The following is a 25110-nucleotide window of genomic DNA, read 5'->3' as shown; positions in this document are numbered from 1 at the left end:
CTATTTTTTGGAACAGTTTCAGAAGAATAGGTATTAATTTTTCTTTAATTGTTTGGTAGAATTCCCCTGGGAAGCCATCTGGCCCTTGCCTTTTGTTTGTTGGGAGATTTTTGATTATTGCTTCAATTTCCTTAGTGGTTATAGGTCTGTTCAGGTTTTCTATTTCTTCCTGGTTCAGTTTTGGTAGTTGATACATCTCTAGGAATGCATCCATTTCTTCCAGGTTATCTAATTTGCTGGCATATAGTTGCTCATAATATGTTCTTAAAATTGTTTGTATTTCTTTGGTGTTGGTTGTGATCTCTCCTCTTTCATTCATGATTTTATTTATTTGGGTCATTTCTCTTTTCTTTTTGATAACCCTCCTACACTGTTGGTGGGAATGCAAGCTGGTGCAGCCACTCTGGAAAACAGTATAGAGGTTCCTCAAAAAGTTGAAAATAGAGCTACCATATGACCCAGCAATTGCACTACTGGGTATTTACCCCAAAGATACAAAAGTAGGGATTCGAAGGGGTACGTGCACCCTGATGTTTATAGCAGCAATGTCCACAACAGCCAAACTGTGGAAAGAGCCAAGATGTCCATCAACAGATGAATGAATAAAGAAGATGTGGTGTATATATATATATATATACACATACATACAATGGAATATTATGCAGCCATCAACAGGAATGAAATCTTGCCATTTGCAACGACGTGGATTGAACTGGAGGGTATTATGCTGAGCGAAATAACTCAATCAGAGAAAGACATGTATCATATGATCTCACTGATATGAGGAATTCTTAATCTCAGGAAATAAACTGAGGGTTGCTAGAGTGGTGGGGGGTGAGAGGGATGGGGTGGCTGGGTGATAGACATTGGGGAGGGTATGTGCTATGGTGAGTGCTGTGAATTGTGCAAGACTGTTGAATCACACACCTGTACCTCTGAAACAAATAATACATTATATGTTAAAAAAAAAAAAAAAAGAAGATAGCAGGAAAGGAAAAATGAAGGGGGGGAAATTGGAGGAGGAGACGAACCATGAGAGATTATGGACTCTGAGAAACAAACTGAGCGTTCTAGAGGGGAGGGGGTTGGGGGGATGGGTTAGCCTGGTGATGGGTATTAAAGAAGGCACGTACTGAATGGGGCACTGAGTGTTATATGCAAACGATGAATCATGGAACACAACATCGAAGACTAATTATGTAATGTACGGTGATTAACAAATAAAAAAAATAAACCTTTTTTTTTTCTTAGTAGAAAATTGATTTTTCTACAGTTTCTAGAAATACTGAAAGTACAAAACTTTGGTTTATTTCCCCATATATTTAATCAATATTGGCAAGAATATGCTTGAAACTGTTGCTTTAAAAGTAACATGCACTTGCTTAGAAAGTACAATACAAATGTGTTTTAAGTGTTATTAAAGTAATAAGCTGTTTCCCATGGAGGTATGTTTTTCCTGTCCTCTGCTCTTCTTACCAAAATCTCAATGAAACTATCAGTGCAAACTAATCCTATCTGAACCTTGCACATAAGCAGAGAATTTGGTAAAGATTCCACTCCATCAATTTGAATGCTCAGAATAGCTGACATTGCAGACTTTTCTAGCAATAAAATTTTGCAAACATCCCATCTCTTCTCCCGGAGCTAACACATCTCTCAAACCACCTTCTTATTCTGGCTCACAGTTTGGTTCCTTGTGCCTGTATTTGCCAACAAGCAAGTACCCTATTCCCTCTCATTTCTCCTTTTCTCTCCTGGACCACTGTCCCTTCCCAGATGCACACAGCCTCTGATTAGTTACTTCCTTTCCCCAACATCATGGACTCTGTGTTCTTTGATGTATATACACACTCCACTACATCTTGTTCATATCTGCAACCTCAACCCCTCTCTTTCAGTGAATCTTGATGGTCCTGTGATAAAACATCTTCCCTACCAACCTCTCCATGATGGGCTGTATAATCTCTCTCCCACAAAGGCCAAGAATAAAGGAGGTTTACAGCATTTTGCTCTTAGCCTCAGCCTTCTCACCAACTAAAACTAATGTCCCCGTCCACTCCCCTTTGACCATATATGGCCAGACCCAGCTACCACCTGTCACCTTCTGGAGACATACTGATGATCTTCTAAATGCCACCTCATCTCAAAACCTTTTATGTTCCACATTAGCCACATACTGGGGTATGTCCAAACCTCAGACCTCATCACTACTCAAAACATTATTTGGTTCCCAATTTCTAACTTGGAAAAAAAAAAAAAATGTTACCCTTGCTCCTACTTCTTTAATACGAACAAACCTCTTCTTTCCCCCACAGCCCTTCAACCCCTTTTGGGATTTCTTCAGTATGGGGACAGCCCAAAGCAATTCCAGTATTATTAACACTTTTGTATCATTCACTCCCTTGGCCTTCAACTCTATCTACCATCCTTTAATTCCAAAGCGACTGAGCAGTGATGGAGTCAGTGCAAATCCTTGCCAATTAACCTCAGCTGCACTCCTATTGCAAGGTAGCAATCAATTTACTCATCTCTTGTTGACTCATGCTTGCCCCCAGTAGCAATTCCAAACCTTTTCCATGCTCCTTAATATTTAATCCTATCTAGCTCTCGCTCACTGGCAGCAATTGCATAAACTCTTAGAAATCATACATGAAACTCATCATCCTCTCTCTCTAGTTTAAAGGGACAGCTTTAACGCAACTGATGAATTATGGAACGCTACATCTGAACCTAATGATGTATTATATGTTGACTAACTGAATTTTTAAAAAGGGGGCTATCTTTTTTCTATGTCCTAACATACAAAAATGTGTCTAATGTGAATTAAATTTTGGTTATTTGCAACAGAGAATATAAGCAATTTCTTAAAAGATAAAATTAGGGTCACTTTCATTGTGAAATTACATGATCACAGACTTATTCCAATAAAAAAGAAACTGAAAATCTGCACATCTTTAATATAAAATGTCACTATTTTTTAAATAAATAATAATCCCTGAATTCAAACATGTAGGTCACAGGTAACAATAAAAAATTTTGACTATTATCTTGAGCCATAAACTTAGTCATTTAAAAAAAATACATAGTCCTAAATTTCTCCACATAGAGATCTTTACTTTCCTTCATTGTATTTTCACTGTATCTTCAATCCCCAGCAAAATGCCTATATAACTGGATACCCAACAAACATAACACTCCAGCAAGCATACAGGACACAGTTTGCTAATGTGCCAAATTACATATATTTCCCTAAGGCAGTAAAATCACTAAATCCAGGCCACCAACTTTGAACAAATCACCTTTTCTAAGACTTAGTTTTCTCTTTAAAATGAGGATGAATTAGATGACTTCTCAGATCTTTCCAGCTTTAATATTCTATCATTAGTATTTATAATATCAGATATGAACTCATTTAGCTTTTATGAGCCAGCTTTAAGTGTAGTAAGAAAAAAGGAGTTAAAAAGAGAGTGGAGGGGATAAAAACACATGGAAAACAATACAAGATAATACACAGTCAGGTACTAACTGGTGAAACAGAAGCGACTGGTAGAGCCCGCAGGGTGAGGCGTCCTGGGAGGGGAAGCCGGAGGACATTGGGGAGATTTTACACACCAGTGAGAGTTGAGCTGTTTTTGTGAAGGGGTGGGATTTGGAGGGATAGAGAGAGAGAGTGGTGACAGGGATGAAACAGAACCTATGTCACACTGCTGTTTTAGATGACCTCTTACTGAGCCTAATCACTGTCCTTAAACTCCTTAAATGTACAAAGTGGGGTTAGAGAATGGTGGGAGAAAATACGAGTTTAAAAAAGTCATTTTCAAGAGAAAGGAGAATTCTACTTCACTTCTGTATATAGATGTTTTACTATCAGTTTCATAAAATGCCTTCATAAATTATGATAAGAGAATTCACACACCATTAGTCTGCTTACATCTGAAGACAAACATTGTCACAGTCAGCTGATGTGTTTGAAGAAATATTTCTGGAGCTTTGAGGGTTTAAAATAAGACTTCAGAAAACCTTTAACAATAAAACATTCAGATTCAGGAAGAAGGAAGTTGAAGGGGAAAGAAATGACGTCAGTAATATAACTAGAGCACCATCCCCACCACAAATGGAGATGCTCTATGAGAAATGCAAACGTCAAGATCTGCATGGAAAGGTTTCACCTATTTGCATGCAAGCGGTGCTTATTATCATTGCATTGAAAAACTCAGATTTGAGTTCCTTTTCTAACACAGACATCAAATGAGTTTAGGGAATGTTGGGTAAAAGACAGATGAAGTATAAAAAAAAGCTTACTTAAAAGAGGAGAGCAAAAATCCAAAGAATGTGGATGAAAAGAAAGAAAATTTGAGAACCATTAATTATTAATTCATTACTATTCAATTCAAGAGTATACCGTTCAAAAATTCAATTTACATATATTTCTAGTTACTTTATCAAAAGCTGTGGGGTCAAATGCAGAAAATAACCTGTCATAAGATGATCTATGAGTAGGCTGCTGATTAAGATCACTACCTAAACTTCAGAAAGAGGCAAAGGACCTCCCAAAGCACACCTACAAAAAGGAAGCCATCCTTTGCAATGCAGGAGAAGGACAACAATGATTTTGCAAAAATCTATGTAACAAGAAGAGCTTTGGGTAACCTACAGATTTCATTTTAAAATGAGTTTTTATGTATCAGTGAAATGCATCAGTGTATCAGTGATTTGCCAGCATTTCCAAATGGCCAATGACTACTGTTGAAGAGATGTAGATTTCAAATTGTGTGGGTATTTTGCAAAATCATTAGGAATTACATTTAAGACCTAGAAAAATAGTAATTTTATACATCTTTACTTACTTTATACATCTTTAAACATGTCATCATTTTTATACATCTTCAATGTATATTTACTTTGTGATTTTTCCCATTTTTTGACATCAGCTCTTTATAATCAGTTTCCTAAATGCCTACTTCTAATCATGCAAATATTAATACTATACTTCTCCCCAATTTCTTATAACGACCAGCAGGGTTCTGTACAATCTGATACCGCCTTTCTCTTTCATCTCATCTCCTACCACTCTCCCTTTGGTGGATGGAGAAATTCACCCGTTTCTTTCTGTTCCCCTATCATTCCCACCTCTTTCTTTCCCATCTGCCTGGATGTGTGACCTGCGCAGTTGCAGGGGTCCCACACGCACAAGCTCCCTAAGTTTGGGTTAATGCTCTGCTGTTGCCATCTTAAAAGTTATAAGACATTTTGAACAAGGGGTTCCACCTCTTCACGATACTCTGGGCATTTCAAATGACATAGCTGGTGCTACCCAGCACCCTCTCCTTGTGGAACATGCTCCATTTTTCTTCTGTGCTCCATCCACGCCAACCTCTTTCCCATCTCCAGACTTCTGTGTCTACTGTTTCTTCTCTGAAATGTATTTCTACTAGTTCTTCACACACCTGCTTCTTTCTCATCCTTCAGTCTCAACTCAAATGTTAACTTCTCTGGCCGACCTTCCCTGATTTCTTTATCTAAAGTGCTTCCTCTAATCTTCTATCTCATTACCCATTTATTTCTTTAAAGGCGCTTACTATAATCTGTAATGATCTCATTTATTTGTTTCCTTGTTCCTCGTCACACATTCCCTCCTCCTAAATGGAAAGTAGCAGGAGAGACAGTAATCTTGTCTATCCTGGTAGTACAATGATGAATTAGAGCCGAGAGGAGTGTCTGACACAAGGTAAGTACTCAGTGTTTATTTGTTGAGTGAATAAATATGTTAATCATAGTAATAAATGGTGCTTCATAAATTTTCTTGGAGGATCTTTATCCTAGTTAAAGTTATTATGCACTATGGGTAGTTCATCTATTATAATCATGCAGCATTTTCTGGAAATTTCCTCTCCATATATGGGGTACCTATTTGAGATAAGATACCCAAGACTGTGAGATTTATATGTGTGTATTTTATAAGCATTGCTGTTTTTCTGTCAATTTATAATCGAAAAAGTAACTCAATTCCCTAAACCTAAAGAAAATGTACAGCTCTATGAATAAATTTTGGTTCACTATTTGGAAGGAAGCTAAAAAACAGCTCTTGACAGCAAATGAAGATAACTTCAGAAAAAATAGCTTTAAATCAAAGAAACAATAAGAATCAGTGTCCAATGCTAGCGAGGCTGTAGTGAAATCGGGGTATTAACAAAATGTGATAATAATGTAAAGAGGTATAAACATCTTTTGGAAGTAAATTAACATGAAGAATTTTGGCCATAAAAATACTCATATTCATCAACCCACATCATTTATTTCCAGTATTTTATATCATGGAAATATAATTTATGCAATATAGAGAAAGACCTATTTTCACAAAGATATTTATATGAGTGTTGTTTATAGTATCAGAAAATTGAAAATAAACTTGTGTCCAAATAAATTTGAGGGAGTGGTTAGATAAATTTTAGTAATTCACTCAATTAAATATTCTGTAACTAGGAAAATTACAAGGGGACAGCATTTACTCTACCATATGTTCAGTGATTAAAGCAGGATCAAAATAACATAAATATAAAAATTAATCTTAACAAAATCAGAGATTTGATTTGATTTGATTCAGGAGCTAGGTTTATGAATTTTTCACTTCCTCTGTTTTCTACTTTTTTGCTAATATAAAAATATGTAATTATGAAAACGTATTTTAAATGTGTCTAAAAGAGACATGGTTTCCATCACATAGTATCATTTTCAACGCAGGCCAGTGTGAGCTCTTAAAAAGAGCTTGCTACCAAGAAAGTTAAGTTTAAAATCAAAACACAGATGTAAATAAAATGTAATAAATTAATTTTTCTCAAAAAAGTATAATTATTCTATGTTAATGAATTCAACATAGATGTATTTGTTTATAAGAAAACAAAAAACACAAAATAGTTAAGCAGTCTTAAAAGTGATTTTTTTCCATAAAAATTTAAGTCTAAACATATTGAGTAATTTTGACGTTTGTTATTTCGAAAGCAATATGACATTTAAAAAAAACAAGAGGAGTGCCTGGGTGGCTCAGTTGGTTAAGCATCCAACTCTTGATTTTGGCTGAGGTCATGCTCTCAGGGTCGTGGGATCGAGCCCAAGTCAGGCTCCTCACTGGGCATGGAGCCTCCTTAAGATTCTCTCTCTCCCTCTTCCTCTCTTCCCACAAACAAACAAACAAACAAACAAACAAACAAACAAACAAGAAGTGGCTCATTACTCACAGGTATACAATATTCCACCATTGGGTAATGTAATTTGTGACCTTTTGCTGTTCGACCCGAAAAAAAGCAACTCTGGCAGACATCATAGTTAAAATGCTTTAGGCTTCTATACCTAGAGAGAAGAAAAGAAAATTCATTAGCTTGCATGCCTATTATTTAGTCATGCCTATTATTTAAATCATTCATTGGTGGTAAGGAATGCCATTCACCCAAAGCACCATGGAAATAAAAGGTAGATTGGCCACAAAATGTGGAATTTTCTTAGTATCTTAGCTCCAAATTAGGGCCAAGAGAATCTTGGATTTCACAAGGGAAATTAATGAACTCACCTCCCAAGTGAAAAAAAAAAAAAGCAAATTTTTGGAATTCAAGTCTCTAACGCAAGTTTCCATCGGTTTCAACATTATGTGAAGACAAATATCCATGTCAGAAGATTTTCTTTTTTTCTTTTTATTTTTTTTTTTTAAAGATTTTATTTATTTAACAGAGACAGCGAGAGAGGGAACACAAGCAGGGGGAGCGGGAGAGGGAGAAGCAGGCTTCCCACCGAGCAGGGAGCCCGATGCGGGGCTCGATCCCAGGACCCTGGGATGATGACCTGAGCCGAAGGCAGACGCCTAACCGACTGAGCCACCCAGGCGCCCCATCAGAAGATTTTCTGTAATGTGTGAAAGTGAATGCAAATGGCCGAGAAGGAGAGTCATGTTTATTAGCTTGACACATCAAATTTTTAAAAATCCATTACACCATCAATAAGAGATGAATCTCAAAATTCCCTGACAAAGCTTCCTCCAGTGAGGGTGAACAGCAGGTTAATCAACTTCATAACAAAGTTGGGCAGAAGTAACACAAAGTGATCTGGTTACTTCTCAGTATTTAAATGTCGCTTTCTGACTACTAAGTTTGACCCCAAAGGCCTTGCAACATCACCAAATTCCATCGGGGCCATGTAAGTATAATGAGTCATACAATTATCATGCATGAACATTTCTGGGATCTATGTAAATAGAAATTCAGAAAAATCTCTGGTTCTGGAGCAGAGTGGTATAAATAACAATAATAATAATAATAATAATAATAATAATAAAATAAGCTTCATGTAGTAGCTATAAGAAGGAATGCCATTTTCAGATAGATGGAATATGCTAAGCATCCCATTTATTGAGGACACACCCCCCAGTGGGAATCAGTAGGAAGGGATGAATGCTGAAATTGCAACAACAGAACAGAAAACAGTCTCCTGCTACCACGGGCAACAGATCATCTCACCTGAATCCAACAATTGGACATTCTTTACAGATGTTGCATTTCGCCTGATGCTTTGCAGTCTCAGCTGCTGCCACTCGATGTAAAACGGGCAGCCAGACCATGGACTGTGGTTCCAGACGCATCCAGTCTATAAACTCTTTCACGCTTATCTCTGGCTTGTTGTTATTCTGGTAAAGAAACACATATACTCAAAGTGAAGAAAACCTCTTCATTTAAACTGCAGCAGGTGTTGCTTTATAATCTTCTGAAAATCTATATAAAGTGAAAGATAAGTTATAGAACTCTTTCCAGGTGAGTTAAATCATAAAATAGTTAAGGTTCTTCATGGAGAGAAAATTCTAGAATCTAAAATTAGAAAAAGCAGAAATTATCATATAGGAGGAAGAAAAAAAAATCCCAAGACCTTAATAGGCTCAGATTTAAAACAAACAAAAACCCCAAACCACACAATTCTTCGTACTATTTTCACATAAATATTTTAATCCTATAAAACTTACTCATCTAAGACAGTAAAATTTTGAGAAAGTAAAGACTCACTGGTAACTTCCCAAATTTGAAGGTCATTATAGATGCTAAATAAAAACTGGTATCTCTGTGTCCTACTCCACCTGTTACAACATTACACTGGGAATATATTACCATGAATATACCTGGCAGCATTTCCAAATTGATTATGATTAATTGCATTAAATGCCTTAGTCTCTCTTTAGAACGTAATACTGACTAATTTTCATATGTGCAAAGTTAAATTTGTAACAACATCCTTCTCCCACGTTTGTCAAGGTCACCGTATGAACCAGTACATGGGAGAATCGTATTTAGAATGTTCATTTGGTATTTTTTTGTATTTGTAAAATAAGTAAAAGGGCCATTATAAAATCTAATAACCCATAACATCAATTCTCCTTAAAGAGATGGTGTGAGCTTTTTTTTTTCTCAGCAATAATAAATCACTGGATATGCTTTGGCAAAATATCTATAGCCTTTTCCTTTATGCATACATATAACACCAGTAGTAACATTTCTAGAATGCTTTTATATACAGCAAGCATTAAAAAGAATTTTGGGGTTTGTATGGAAGAAAAAACACTAATCAATCAATTATGTAACTCAGTATGTAGTTACACTTTCATGAGCATCAAAGGGAGACAGAGGAGATTCAGGTGAAAATAGATAGTAGGAGTACAGAACCTCACCTGAAGGGCTCAGAGAAGGATTTTCAGAGAATGTGAGGTTCAAGCAAAGATCAAAAGAAAGAATAAGGATCAGCAATGAGAACAAAGTTTGTAGGTGAAGGGTAAGGAAGACTATTCTAAACAGAGGGCACATGCCCGAAGGTGCTAGGGCAAGAATGAAGGAAGGAAAACTGCACCTGGAAAGCAGACAGCAAGGGAATGAGGGGGGAAAAGGTGAGGCCCGGGGCAAAGTCAGGGCCAAACCACAGCAATCTAAGAGCATATTTTAATGATGTGGGGTTTTATCCATTGATAAGTAGTAAGTCTCCTCGAGGAGGTTGCTGTTCCTTGAATCAAATGTGCTTGAAGAAATAAAACACAAATGTACCAGGACGGTACCCAATGTCTTCTACCATTTGGTTCCCTGTTTGAATTCTCAGAACATCCTCAACACCATTCCTGACACATTCTACGTACCAGTGATCCTTCGTGTTTACCTGTTGGAAGCAGCTGCGAACACTGGGTTCAATATTACTGCCCCCGAAAGCCGCTACTTCCCCCAGCTGCCGAGGGATCTGGATGGCATCGTGAAGTAACAGGCCAAGCTGCCTCTGGTCACACATTTCTGTGGGCCCCGCCACTTCCTTAAAGAGATCTATGAGGAGGAGAGCCCAGAGGTTAACTTCTATCGGCGAGACTGTTCTTTTATGTAAACCATATCCTTGGTTTTGTCAATTGAATGATGTAGATTAAAAAAAAAAAAATCACATGGACATGAATCACATTAGTTATCGAGGGAGAAATTTCATGTAAAAACAATCCACTTTCTTACAGAAGTGAATACTTTTTGGAAAGAAATTTCTAAGTTCTAAAAATTAAAAAAAACACACATAAATTCTCAATGCTTTTCATGTGAAGTTTTACAAGAACAGAAAAAAGGGGAGTAAATATTTATTTGATCCTAAAAACCATTTTCAAACAATATCTGGTAAATGGATATCTGAGCAAAGTGTATCATTTTGGGGTGTTTTTTTTAAGGGAAATAATGCTAAATCTAACACTGCCAACAGTGAACTTTCAAACAACTGAGCCAAGCCCGGTGATACTGACATAGTAATTATAATGAAATGTAACTTTAACTATAAGCATACATAGAAGAAGCAAATCCAAGTTAGATAAATTTAGTTTTCATTATCATTTGTTCACTTAGATTTGGTTAGAGTTCCATTTGTTTTTCTTTTTTTTCTTCCTTTTTAAAAAATTTGAGTACAGTTGACACAATGTTACATTAGTTGCAGGTGTACAACATAGTGATTCAACATCTCTATACATGATGCTGTGCTCATCATAAGTATAGTTACCATCTGTCACCATAAATGTTATTACAATGCCATTGACTATATTCCCTGTGCTGTACCTTGTATTACTGTGATTTATTCATTCCATAACTGGAAACCTGTATCTCCCGCTCCTCTTCACTCATTTTGCTCATTCCCTCACCCCCCTTCCCTTTGTTAAAAATAAGACTATCAAAGCCACAAAATATTTATCCAAGACTCTCAGGATGCTCATTTTAAACCCATTTCCAGGAAGAGACCTCCTAGGTAATAATGCTCTACACAGGAAAGTACACATTCCAGTGACATCAATCATGCCAAACTTTCCTCTTTTGAGGAAGACAACTATACTACTCTGCCACAGTTAAGGTAAAACTACACACAAAACATAAAAGAAAAGATTCCTTAACATCTTGACATACTTCCGAATTCTGACAGAAGTTCACATTTTCATATTATAGTCAGAAACAAGAAGGACTATCAAGGATGTGGGGACAGGTCACAACCTAAAACTCAAGTTCAAATGAATTGGCACAGAAGAGATGCAAAAGGCCATTCTGAAGGATCTTTGTAAGTGTGTTTTTGATGAGGAAGAAAGCTATAAGCAAGAAGGTCCCGCTGTTATTAGAACCTAATCAAGGGATATTCTCAAGAAGGCACGAAGAGAGAAGGAGATGTCACCAGGGTGAAGACACGGACATTAGCCATTGCAAAATCAATGTGCATTTGGATACCAACTGACCCAGAATGGCACCTCTGCCGCTGAGTTTGGAGAGCAAATTATCTTCAATATTAATCTAACAAAGGAAATAATAATGAGCAAGTGTTCTGATATCACTGGGGCAATCAAAACTAAAATCAGAGTTGCTAAGGACCTCAAAATAAGAAACAAAACAAAACCCCAGACCATCTCCAGAGTCTCAATACTCACAGGAAAGACTTAAAGAGTTCAACCCAAGAGATGTCTTATTTAATTAAGTACTAAAATAGCATACTTCATGGATTAAGATAAATATCAGAAGTTTTCATTGCAGGGCCTCTGCTTTCCTTGCCATAATCTGAAAATTTAATGTGAAATAATACAGAGGATGAAATTTGCTGACATTTGTAGAAAGTGTGTCCATTGTATGATGAGTGCATGAGTATCGGTATGCTGAAATACACTCATCTGAAACATAACGTATTTCAGAAATACGTTTGAAGGTATGTGTACAGATAAAAGAAATCTTTATATACTGTATTGTGTAGAATCTGGTTTTTGCTCTATAACTACAGTCATCGTGTTGTAACTCTTTTGGTCTCAGGTACCCTCTGATAATCAACTTGCAAAGAAAGGGAGGAAGAATCATTGGTCTAGGAAAGCAGATCATGTTTACATTTTAAGATTCATGATAAACCTTGAGTTTGAATTTGTATTTGTTACAGAATAAGATGAGCACTGTGACGTAACTGTTACTTCTAAGGAACTCTAAATTCTTCCAGGAGCACATGAAAACCCCAGACTATAAATGATTAAAAAAAAGTCCTTTTCTTCTAGTGCTACAGTGATGTTTTCATGAACATTTTCCTTTCCCACTCATTATAAAAAATAACCTTCTTAGTTTTGAAAATTAATATCTTTCGACAATTACAGTGCTGAGGCTGATTTAAATTTTGGATAAATAAAGGGCCACCCAACAAAAGCCTTCTGCAAAGCTTTTTTTTTTTTTTTTTTCTGCATGGTTTACTAGGTTCTGACTCCATCAAGGCACCTCACCTCCTGATCTTACCACAATCAGCTTTTTGTTTCATACAAATCCCACATCTCTTTTCACTGACATCCTTGTCAAATGGCTTAAGAAAAACAAGCCACCACGATCTAGTCCTGAAATTCACAGGCAAATCGCCTCACAGACATCCCAGAAAACAAAAGTTTGTTTTTTTGGTTTTTTTTTTAAGATTTTATTTATTTATTTGACAGAGAAAGACACAGCGAGAGAGAGAACACAAACGGGGAGTGGGAGAGGGAGAAGCAGACTCCCTGCCGAGCAGGGAGCCCGATGTGGGGCTCGATCCAGGGACTCCAGGATCATGACCTAAGCCGAAGGCAGTCGCTTAACCAACTGAGCCACCCAGGCGCCCGAAAACAAAAGTTTTAAAAAAGGCATGTATGTTCACAGAAGATGCAAAACTTAACTAAGTTTATAGGCCCTGTGATCAAACACCCTCTTGTGCTTTGGTATCTCAACTTTCATGCAATACCCCTACCCTTCCCCCCAGAATATATGAATAGATTCTGTAAAGAATCATCAGAGGTATGCATGGAAGGATCAAGTCACCCACACTTTATGGACAAAATTAAATCAGAAAAACTTTACAGAGTTTGGAGTCACACGAGCAAGTGTTACCATTTATTCAACAGCTGTTATTTCTAGGTACTTTTCCCATATTATCTCTAATTGCTTTCAAAGCAGGAACTACTAGCTTCATTCTTCAGTTGAAGGAGCTCCATTACTTTTCAGCTTTCTGAAATGTGAAATGGGAGTAATATCGCCCCTTAGCTAGTGGTATTCAGTAGGATCAGGTAACGGGCCCAAAGTCACTCAGCCACTAAGTGGCAATGCTGAGATTTGAAGGCAGGTGTCCTTGGCTCCCAAGCCCATCCCTTTCAAAATGCCAAGATACCTGCCCCTCATTAACTGACAGCTAAAAGGATACCACGGATTTATTTGGTGAATAAAAACAATTTTTTTTATTTTCTTACATGATAAAATATAAGTATTTGCCAATGTCTGTAATAGTTCTAGTCCATCTTAATTTTTTTTTTCAATCATTGGAAGTATAGAGAGATAGAAACTTGGGCTTTAGAGTCAGAACAATCTAAGATCTAATTCTACTCCCATAATTTATTGTGTCTGCAGCCATGGACTAGATTTTTAATCCATCTCAGAATTAATTTTTTTTTTCAGCTAAAAAACAAGTCATGATGCCCACGTTCTGAGGTGATTATTCTGCGATTTAGATGAGAAATAATGTGCAGTTGGTTCTCACTCCATCAAGGCACCTCAACTCATTTCACACAAATCCACGTCACTTCTCACTGACACCCTTTGTCTAGCCTGGGACATGTTGTAGTAAGGGGTAAAAAGAATGGAAACTGTTATTACAAGCAAATCATATAAATAAAGCCTCCAATCAATTGTTATTATCATTATTATTACTAAAACACTATTGCACAGGAAAGGTCTTACATACATCTGTATTTTTCTTCTAAGAGACCTTTGGAGAGAGACATCAATCCAATCTTCAGACTCTGCACTCTTATTTTTCCAGTTCGACCCCTGTAATTATAAGAATCTCAATGTGTTAAGATGCATTTAAAGCTATATACAGGACACTAATTATTTCTGGATACCTATTTTCTTAAGGGTAAACTATTAGACAATGATTGCATCTTAGAGATGCAATTTTTCTATTCACTTTTAATAATTTTAAATCCATACCATAATTTCATGACATGTTTTAACAGTATGTTTGGCCCAGTCTGGAAGAATATATAGCCTGAAATCACTTACGTGGAACATAGGAACTGGGAAGAATGAGTAAAAGTAAAATGATAATGATAATTATAAAGCTGAAAAGATATTTTTAGAAATAGTATGAATTGAAATCTGTTAATAATTACAAATGTAAGATTTAAAATAGATAGCTAAAGGTATATATAATATGCATGTTGCTTAATATAGGAAGAAAAGTATAATGATGTATCTAAAAATATATATACAAAAACTAGAAAATTAACTATACCAAGGGCTAATAACTTGTTAGATACTTAAAAACTTGTTGTCTTCATTGATTTTGGTCTCTGTCAATTCAGTTTTTTAAAATTACTACTGTAATTATAATAGTCGGTGATCTTACATAGACAGGTATGAAATCTCTATTTGGGGAAGTCTTAAATTATAATTAAATACAAAATGCGTTAATTAATCAACACAAGGAAAAAGCTTCGTACTATGCCAATGAGAAACCATAAGTTGACTAGAAGAAAATTTTTGTCTTTGAAAGCTTTGAGTTGTCTTTATTCTTGTCATTTATCGAAGAATTTCTGAGTTGTCTACCAAATGTCCCAATGTACTAGAGCCTGGGGATGGGGAATGGGAAATGCAGAAACTACAAAAATTGGTAACATGATCCTTGCTATGGATTATCTCTGGATAATCCGACAATAGACCTGCAGAAGATAACAAAATGCTGGTGAATAGACTAGTAGATGGATGTGGCTAAGGACAAAGGAATCCCTTAAGGGAAAAGAGATCAAAATGATATGTATTAGAGGATGACCTCTTGTGTGACAACACAAGAAAGGAACGTCATCAGGAAGGCTACTGAAAATGTCAATCATCCATTCATCACACCATTAACAGTTATTAAGGTTTCCTGTGATCTCAACATTGTTCTGTGTACCATGAGGATCAGCAAAAAAGTATAAGACACAGTTCCCACCCATGATAAGGTCACATACAGCTAGAGAAGAGAGACAAGAAAACAATGGGAAACACACAAGAAAACAGGAGAGCAACCTGTATACATTGAAATAAGTCAAGTTCAAGAAAGTTGTGGCTGACTCGTTATTTCTGACTGGCGATTAGTCTGAGTAGTTATTAGTCTCATAACGTCTGATAGAGAAGAGAAGACTCAAATCAGATACCGAAGGCATGACATGGCTGGACTGTCCCTAGGAGAAAGTAGGTTATCACGGGAAAATCCTGGGCAAGGGGAAAGAAGCAGCAGTGTGAACACCAGAGACAAGATGCATTCGGGTGGAGGAAAGGCTTGTATTAAGGCAAACAGTTGATAAAACTGTCCAAGTTATATCATCTGGGACCAGATGATAAGGCTTTGATGTTAAATAAGATACCTGGATTTGAAAAAGAAGAGAGAGGCAAAGAAATTTATTAGTGAGTGACATAACCTAATATTTAAGTATTTGGTTCCCTGATTGTCTTCATAAGTAACTCCTGAAATTACTTTAACTGGAAAGATATGTACCTTATAAAATTATATCCATCTTGGCACAGTGGAAAAATGACTTAACACTGCAGCAAATGAGGTTAATATTTTCTGTAGGGACAAAAATATTTAAACCAAGCGTTCCAGACTATTGCTTTAAATCATGATTTAAACATTTTTTATTTCTATTAAATTTAGAAGGAAGTTCATGAAGTTAAGGCTTTTTAACCTGGGAAGATGAAGACTGAGTGAGGCTGTGAACTCATAAATGGAATAAATTTTATCTTTATAGTTTAGAAAGTCCTTTCTACATATATTAGTTCATTTGCCCTTCACAAATATCTTATGTATGGTAAGCAGAGCAGATATTTTTATCTCAATTTTTCAGATGAGGAATTGAGATGCCAAAAGCTGAGTGGCTGCCAAGGTACAAAGCAACGAGAACCAAAAATTTGGATTCTCATCATTCACAAGAGAAGAAAATTGGGGTTTTTTTGATAAAAATTCAGAATATTAGGAGTTGGATACATGTTAAAACTTGAAAATAAATAGTAAACTCAATATAACTTAAAAAGTACTCTTTTTTTAGATATGGCTACATGGCAGAAATAAGTGATTATCAAAAAAACCTGAGTATTAATTCCCTATCTACCACTTATATGCAATAGGTGGCTATGGATAAAGTCTCTTATCTCACTAGGTCAATTTCTTAATTGGTAAAACAAAGAGGGCAGAGTAAAATGAAGAGGGCAGAATGGAAGATGGAATGTCCTCAAAGTACTTCTCCTTCTAGAATTCTATGATCTCCTGTGTGTGCATCACTCATTAATTCAAGAGCTGCTTGAATATACTTCAAGAGCTGAAAATATCCGCTCTGGCTGTATCATACTACACAAAGTAAGGCGGTCAAAAACATATGGTTAATGGGCGAATATCAAAATAGCTAAATGAATGGAAAGGTTAGATCATGGTACCATTTCCAAGGTTCGGAGACTTCTTAGGGTCCAACACGTTCTAGTGCATTGGATCATGTAGATCATAGTTCCATCAGATTCTCAAAGAAAACTAATAACTTAAAAAGAATTAATAACTCTTGTTTACATAAATTGATAAATTACAGTTGTTAGAGAAATTTGGGCAACCAACTCTGGCCATCTGAGACTGCCATTGTATGATTAACTGTGTTTTTTTCCCCTTAGGTTAATTCATGATATTCCTCTCCAAGACAGAAAACTAGACTGAATGCGTACACCATTCTGACCCAGCATGGTCTTCACTGTATTTCTTTGGCATGGAAGGGAAATAAGTCCTAAAAGCCTTTTTTCCTTTAAAATGGAAAATTTTAAGAAACTGTTTTTCTAAATAAGAAACAGTACCTTAGTATAGCATTTCTCATGTGTTCACATTTGATGATGGAAAGTGGAAATATGCCAACATTTGATTCCCTAGAATATGAATCACAACATTTCACATTCTGCTTCCTTCACAACTAAGTGGCACTATTCCCTTTGGCTGTCCAGTAAAAACAGCACATGTAGGTGTTACATGTTATGAGTTAGATCCTCCTGAAATTCATGTGTTGCAGCTCTAACCACTTAGTACCTCAGAATGTGACTGTGTTTGAAGATTGGGTCTTTAGAGAGGTAATTAACTTAAAATGAGGTCATAGGGTGGGCCCCAATCCAATACGACTGATGTTTTTGTAAGATTAGGGCACAAACACACATAGAAAAAAGACCATATGAAGACACAGGGAGAAGACAGCCATCTATAAGCCAAGGAGAGAGGCTTCAGAAGAAACCAACCCTGCTGACACATTCATCTTAGACTTCTAGTCTGCAGAACTGTAAGAAAATAAATGTCTTTTATTTAAGCTACCTAGTTTGTGGTACTCTATTATGGCAGTCCTAGCAAACTAATGTAGTGTGTTAGAACTAGAGGAGGGTGATTTCAGTTAGTTCTTCCTGAAATTATTACTCAAAATATGCATCTCTATCATACCCCTGTGGTGCTTAACGAAGTTCTCAACTAAGTATTCTATGAATTTAGCATTCTTTTTGGGTCCTCAAACTAAGTTACAGGCTTTGTAGTTAAAATACCCAACTGACCATCTATTCTGGTGAATTTACTATATAGAAAATGTCTCTTTTGGACGTTTAAAAAATTGAAGATCAACTAAATAGTGAATTAATGCTAACTATCATATTTTACCCTAGAAAGATAAAAAGGGATAAAATGAAATGTATTAAAAGATACCAGATAGGGATATCGTAAATCCCACATTCATTATTATAACTGAGATTCATGCTACCTATCTGTTCTTCAGTGAGTTTCTTAAGAGTCCTCAAGTACACGATGGCTATTTAATTATTTAAAAAAAAAACAAAAAACAAAAACTTTGTTGTGATATTTGTGAATATTGAAAGATAACAAACTTTTCTAATCAAAAGAAACAAAATTTCAATTAAATCATCCCTAAAGCTATTGTTGTCACCATTTACTTATACAGAATCAATCCACTGCTAAACACATGTACATTTATAAACTATCATCTATCTTCTTGCTCTCTAAATCAAATAAAAGGATGACAAACACAAATTTTCATGCAGCTAATTAATGGAAAATAACTTTTAGGTTCTGAGAGAAAATCAACAGTTCTCATTTTCTTATTTCATCTTTGCATACTTTAACCCCCTACCAGAAGAATGAATAATTCCTAATGTTTTGGAAATGTCAGCCCACAGCAGGTCTTTCTAGAATTGATTATTTCACAAATGCACTATCACATTCAAAACAGCCAAATTAATGGCGAATGAGTTATGCTGGAAGTTGAGAGTGCTCTTCATGTAACAGTGAGCATCTAATTAAATTACAGATATTAGAGTGTCCTATAGCATAAACTATTTAAAACACCACATATACACATAACCACTATTACAATAAATAAAGCTAATACGAAAAGACAAATTAAATCCCTTTAATTGCCATTCAAATGGCTCTTAAGTTGTCATACAAAAATTGCAAAGTGGATTATTATGAGCCAATTACTGTAACTCATAACAACAAATATAAATTTTTGTCTTTCAAAAGAAGAGAGGAGGATATAGGACTTATTTATATTAGGTTTCCCCTAGCCAATGTGACACTAGGAATCCAACAGTATTTATAAATTGAAGCAAAATCTTGAAATAATAGGTGGACATTCTTTTTTGTTATATTGCTGGTTAAGGGTTCAAATTTTGGAAAGTCATTCTTTTCAACAATTAACATAAATATTTCCACTAGGAAAAGTACTTTGAAAGTACTTCTTAAAAAACTCATTTCAAAATTTAGACATTTGGCATTACCAATATATTTCATTCAATGATTATATTTTAAGGAGAAACAATGCAAACTTACGTGTCATACACATTGAGTAACCAGTTGAGACACATATCCACACAGAGCGGAACGTTGACCAGATCCTTATGCATTTGTTCCAGGCCATCATAGGTTGTTGTCAGACAGTTGATGACATCTGGAACACTAAGCAGCTGATCGTTTTGGTTCAGTTTGTGCTGCTTGAAAACTTCATTTGTTGTATTCAACTCTAAGAGATCCACTAATCAGGTGAGAGAAAGGAATATGCACAATCATCACATTACATAACAACACTGAAACAAAAACATTTCTCATCTTAAGTATTTAGCTTGATTCTCCAACTTAAGAATCTATCCTTTCTAGCCAATTTCAATCTTTAAAGAAATAAATAGCATTTCCATTCTTACATTTCTAAACTCTTATCTGTAATCTCTTATTTTCATGCTTTTGCATCTAAACTCTGTTACTTTTCAATCTGATCCCATTTTTTGCTCTTTGGAATATCAATTCTTCCTACTTTCCTTTTCTGGCTTTCCTCTCTTCAGGCTTTTTCTACTTTTAAACATAGGAAGGCATAAATAAATCTAGTCCACATAGCAGAACATCTAAAATATGGCACTGCTCTTCTCCTAACTCCTGAGAACAGCCTGCTCACCCCCTCCCAGTCATCCTTTATACCACGGCCAAACCAATCATTCTGTTTCTCAACATGTACATACATTATGACATACAAAACTCACTGAAAATGTGCAGTTAAAAAAATGGGTTCTGCCAAAAAAAGTAGCTCTCTACTGTCTGCTGAACAAACCTGATCTAGAATGCCCTCCCAATCTGGCCCTCACCTGGTTTGCTTCCCATGATGCTTTGGCATAGAGGCCATTTTAGCTATATGGGATTTGTAGAGGTCCACAATACAGGCCACATCCATGGGCCTTTGTGTATTTGCTCCCACTTTTATGCTTCATGTGCAGAACATCTACAGTGGGACTGGCCAGGGCTAGAGCATGATGGGCACAGAAGGATAAGCTGGAGCCCCCCGCTCTCAAAGATGGCCAGTCAGAGAGGGAGAGTGAGCGTACTGATAACTTTACTAAAAGGAGTGAAAATTCAATGAGAATACATAGATTTCTAGAAGAGCTATTACCACAGGGAAGTAGAAGGAGCCTAAAAAAGGCTCCCTGGGTAGGTGGGGATTTGAAATGGGCCTTAAAGAATATAAGATACAAGAGACCATGCAAAGCAAGGGAAGAATTCCAGGAAGATAGAACTGCTTGGGAAAAGACAAGAATTCAAGGAAGTCTAGGGGGCTCTCAGAAATGACAACAGCACTATGGATGGTACATGGCTTACACGTGGGTGGCACTGGTTATGCTGAGGCAGACACTTGGCTCTCAGGGGCAAGCACGTGTTGCACTAGGGGAGATCATCATGGGCCAGGAGGAAAGGTTTAGACAAAAAAGAAAAAAACTTACATAATCTTTCTTTTCAATCAACTGTGAATCATTCATTAGCTAACTGAAAACAGGTAAACAGTAGATTATCAAATTACCATGTATCTATACATTTACTGAGTGTAGAAATGACTCTTCTAAATCTAAAAGATAGGGGTTTGGAAAATTACAGAACCTATATGAATTTAAGGTCTGCTCATTGAAATTCCTGCTCTATAAAATGTTTTCCCTATCTCCCGATTTAACTTTTTAAAAAAAAAAGATTTATTTATTTTTTATTTTAGAAAGAGAGAGGGAGAGCATGAGGAGGGGGAGAGGCAGAGGAAGAGGGAGAGAGAATCCTCAAGCAGACTCCCCACTGAGCACAGAGCCTAATATGGGGCTCAATCCCAGAACCCTGAGATCATGCCCTGAGCCAAAATCAAGAGCCAGACACTCAACCAACTGAGCCACCCAGGTGCCCCACCATATTTAACTTTTTAAATTTAAAAGAAATAAGCTCAGGGGAACTTTTAATTTTAATATAGCCAGCTATTTCCTCCTTGTCTGATGCAAAACTATCCCCTCGGAAAATATGACATATTTTGATAGTTAAATAAATGAATGAATAGCTTCTTTTGTATTTATCAATTTTTAACCACTGAATAACCACTAATTTAAAATTTTTAAAGACATTTATGAAATGTGTCCACTCTTGCTGCTTAAATACCATAGAATAATTTTTTTTCCAAGTTACCTATAATGGAAAAGAAGTGCTTTAAAATTATACAGAATAAAATTATTTCTAAAACAACTCAACACGGAAGACTTCATTTAAAAAAAGAGACAAATATAAAACACAAGTCTGGATAATAGGGGTCAATCCCTTTCCTTCCGATATCAAATACATCATTGGTAAAATTTTAGCTAATTGCAAAAATAACTTGTGTAAGCTTCACATGAGTTAGAGATGGTATCAGAAAAAATTTAAGAACCATCTGGAATCTTCCATATCATTTGTACCCTACTTCTTGGCACTGTATGTTATTTTCAATTTTAAACTTCCAGAGGGCAGGAGCAAAATTCAAACTCATCCTTCACAGTGCTTGACAAAAAGAAGTGCTTCATGATGGTGGCAACAGAACTATAATTCCACACAGACACAAAGAAACATATTCAAAATCTGCCAAAATGCTCTAAGTTTTCTGAATTCCAACACTAATTACGCCAGCAACTCAACACTGCCATTGTATCCACACATGGCATAAAGTGACAATAGACCAAATTCCAGAAAGACCATTTCCTGGATCGTGCTGCCCTTGCATTTCTTCTAGAACAGCCTCCTTTGTGATATACTCTGTAGCTGTGACAGTAATTTGCCACATCCCACAGATGATCATGTCTTCAATTTTTAGTGATTTACTTTGACACTTCGCCTTGGTGCCTAAGCCAAGCATCCATCCTCCCTGCAATGTGTCACATTTAGGTTCCTTTAAAAAACAGACTACATTTAAATCACACAAAATTATGATTTTCTCTTTTCAAAGGGAGACAAATGACAGCTCGGTCATGTGGCAAATAAAACAAACAGCAGAACCATTTTCTAACCAACTTTCAGGCTTTTTCTTTAATCCCACATATGAGGCACAAGGGATTGAATGGAAATGGATCATCACTCTCCTGTTCTGCAAAACCACACAGTTTAGCACCTGACCTTGGGCTTCTGTAACTCTTAGGTTCTTGAACTGTTTAACCATTCCTTCTTTTTTTTTTTTTTTTTTAAGATTTTATTTATTTATTTATTTGAAAGCAAGAGAGCAAGCACAAGCAGGGGGAGCAGCAGAGGGAGAGGAAGAAGCAGGCTCTCTGCTGAGCAAGGAGCCTGATGTGGGGCTCGATCCCAGGACCCTGGGATCATGACCTGAGCCGAAGGCAGACGCTTAACTGACTGAGCCACCCAGGCGCCCCTTGACCATTCCTTTTTAACACCTCTCCTACCTCCTCTTCCCCAGACACCTCAGAAATACAGATGGCGCTCAAGGTCTTGCATCATTGCCCCTTCCCTCTGTAATCCTGATACCCTCACTCACTGTCAATATTTCAGTAATCCCTTCTCTCTGGATGGCTCCCAATTCTGTTTTCTCATCCCCATCTCCTGCCTGAACACCTGACCCACATTCCTGCTGTTCTGTTCCCAAACAGAACTCTCCTATTCTGTTTCAGGGACCTCTACCTCAATATGTCCCAAATAAAGGTCTTATTATGTTGCAATCCAGTAATGGTGTTACCACCTTCTATGGACCCCAAGTCTGCAAATCCTGAAATGTACTAACACTGTCCTTCTTTCACCCTCTGCCGGTTATTAACTAGCAAATCCCCCCAGTCATCAGTTCTTTTTCCTCCTCACCAATCCATACCCTCTTCGCCCCCGTGACCTACATCCGCCAGCTTAGCCCCCATGATCTTTTACCTGAACCATGTACTTGTCCCCGTTCACGTGGTCCTTCCTTCTGCCTTAGATATCGTCTAAAGCATACATCTGCATCTGGGCCTATCTCCTAACTCCCACAAAACAGAAAATGTGCCATAGCACCCCACTCCATAAAAAACAAATGCAAACATTAAATGCAACATTTTGAGAGCTTGAGGAACAGAAAAACTAAATGATTGAGAAAAGGTTTCATGGGAAAAAAACGACCCTCCAAGTGGATCTAAACTGATTTTAAGGACATTTCTGAATACTGGATAGCTCATAACCCACTCCATTCAGACTCCAATACGTTCCCTGAATGCCAACCACACCTTTGATGCTTATGTACAGAAGTCCCTTCCTCCCTACCCCTGATTAATAGCCATGTGCCTAAATCCTGTGTGACTGCTAAGGCCTCGCTTATGTGCTTCCTACTCAAGGAAGCTTGCCTTGCTCTTCACGGCAAAGACCATTCCATTCTGAGGGCAAGAGGAATCTGCTGAAAGCGTGTGTCCATGCGTAACCTGCTATCTCTGAGTGTAGGCTCCTCGAGTGTGGGAACCAAGTCTCTTTACGCGGTCTTATCTCCTGCACAATCGTGGAGCCCAGTGAACGAATGAACGGTGACGAAGCAGTGACAGCACACCCTCTGCATTAGGACCTTATGCTGGGTGGGGGTTTACACAAAATGAGACCACCCCTGACCTGAGCTGTTTGCAGTGGACTCCTCCTGATATTACCTATCGCACAAAGGCAAGCATATGGCGCCTAGGTGAGAAACAGTCGTTACAGGCAATCATAAAGTTCTGGAAAAATTGGAGGCAGGTGGGATTAGCTTGTAAACGTTTCCAAAAGAAGTAAATTTTTAACAGTGTCTGGGAGGAACAAAGGGTTATAGACCTTTGCGGAGGAAGGGTCAGGGCATTTCAAGTAAACAGAAAAGATGGGAGGAGGAGGAAGAGATTAATCATGAACAGGTGAGCTGACAAGTGGTGCAGAGGCCCAGGGCTGATGAGCAGTAGGGGCAGGGGCAGTGGGAAAAGTGAGGCCAGGTGGCTCTAAACACAACACCTCGAATATTTACAATCCAACGCAACCCAGCGCTTCTCTTAGTATGCATTTCTACATGTCATGTAGCTTGGAAGGGGCAGGCCTTCCTCTTCTGCTCCTCTCAGGTTTGAAGGAATGAGCTGAAGGAGGGAGATTTTTTCTTGAGAACTCAAAAGAACCAGCAGAGGAAAATACCAAATGTGTTAATATGTTTATCCGGCCAGAAGTACTACTGAAAACTCGAACCACGTTCATCATGACAAAAAAAGCAGTCTTTGGTCAATGGAGATTTTGTGGCTGACTCATTTGTCCTCATTTTATAGCTCGTCAGGCCTGAGAAGACCTTCCAGATCTGTCAGCTGGATACTGGACATGCAGCTGAGCCTCTTTCAAAACTGCTGTCACCACGGACTCAGAGCTCACTGAACATCCCTTTTGTGTGCCCCTTTATGAACTTCCTGTTCCCTTCTGGCTCAACATACAGATCACTGGCCAGGCTGTGTTGGCTTTACTGGTTTGTACTGGTAATTCCGCACCAGTTGCTTCCAGTTATCTGGGGCTCTGCAGATTATGTGCATCAAAATCATCTCATTTTTTTCTTTCATCCGTAAATCTGGAGGTGTTTTTTAGCCCTGGAGACTTCCCTCCCACACATAACTTACGTTCTTCTTATCTTAAAGCTTTCCATGGCTGTGGGTTTTTTCTTTTTTTTTTTTTTTAAAGATTTTTTATTTATTTATTTGAGAGAGAGAATGAGATAGAGAGAACATGAGAGGGGGGAGGGCCAGAGGG

The 25110-nt window shown here is 37.2% G+C and overlaps 1 protein-coding gene across 12 annotated transcripts in view; it reads right to left on the bottom strand.

The window, feature by feature from the left end:
* Positions 1-25110, bottom strand: part of UTRN (utrophin) — a 496097-nt gene that overhangs the window by 39554 nt on the left and 431433 nt on the right. For all 12 annotated transcript variants that reach the window (XM_054505586.2, XM_054505588.2, XM_054505587.2 and 9 more), the window contains 5 exons: positions 19408-19609; positions 14251-14336; positions 10177-10334; positions 8505-8671; positions 7236-7347 (listed from right to left, as the gene is read on the bottom strand). In XM_054505586.2, coding sequence (XP_054361561.2) covers positions 7236-7347; positions 8505-8671; positions 10177-10334; positions 14251-14336; positions 19408-19609 — 725 coding nt within the window. The remainder of the gene's footprint in view (positions 1-7235; positions 7348-8504; positions 8672-10176; positions 10335-14250; positions 14337-19407; positions 19610-25110) is intronic.

This window comes from Mirounga angustirostris, unplaced genomic scaffold (assembly GCF_029215605.1).
Source record: "Mirounga angustirostris isolate CCGP_5_RB_7025 unplaced genomic scaffold, mMirAng1.0.hap1 SCAF_8, whole genome shotgun sequence".
Lineage (NCBI taxonomy): Eukaryota > Metazoa > Chordata > Mammalia > Carnivora > Phocidae > Mirounga > Mirounga angustirostris.
This window is presented reverse-complemented; position numbering and strand designations above follow the sequence as displayed.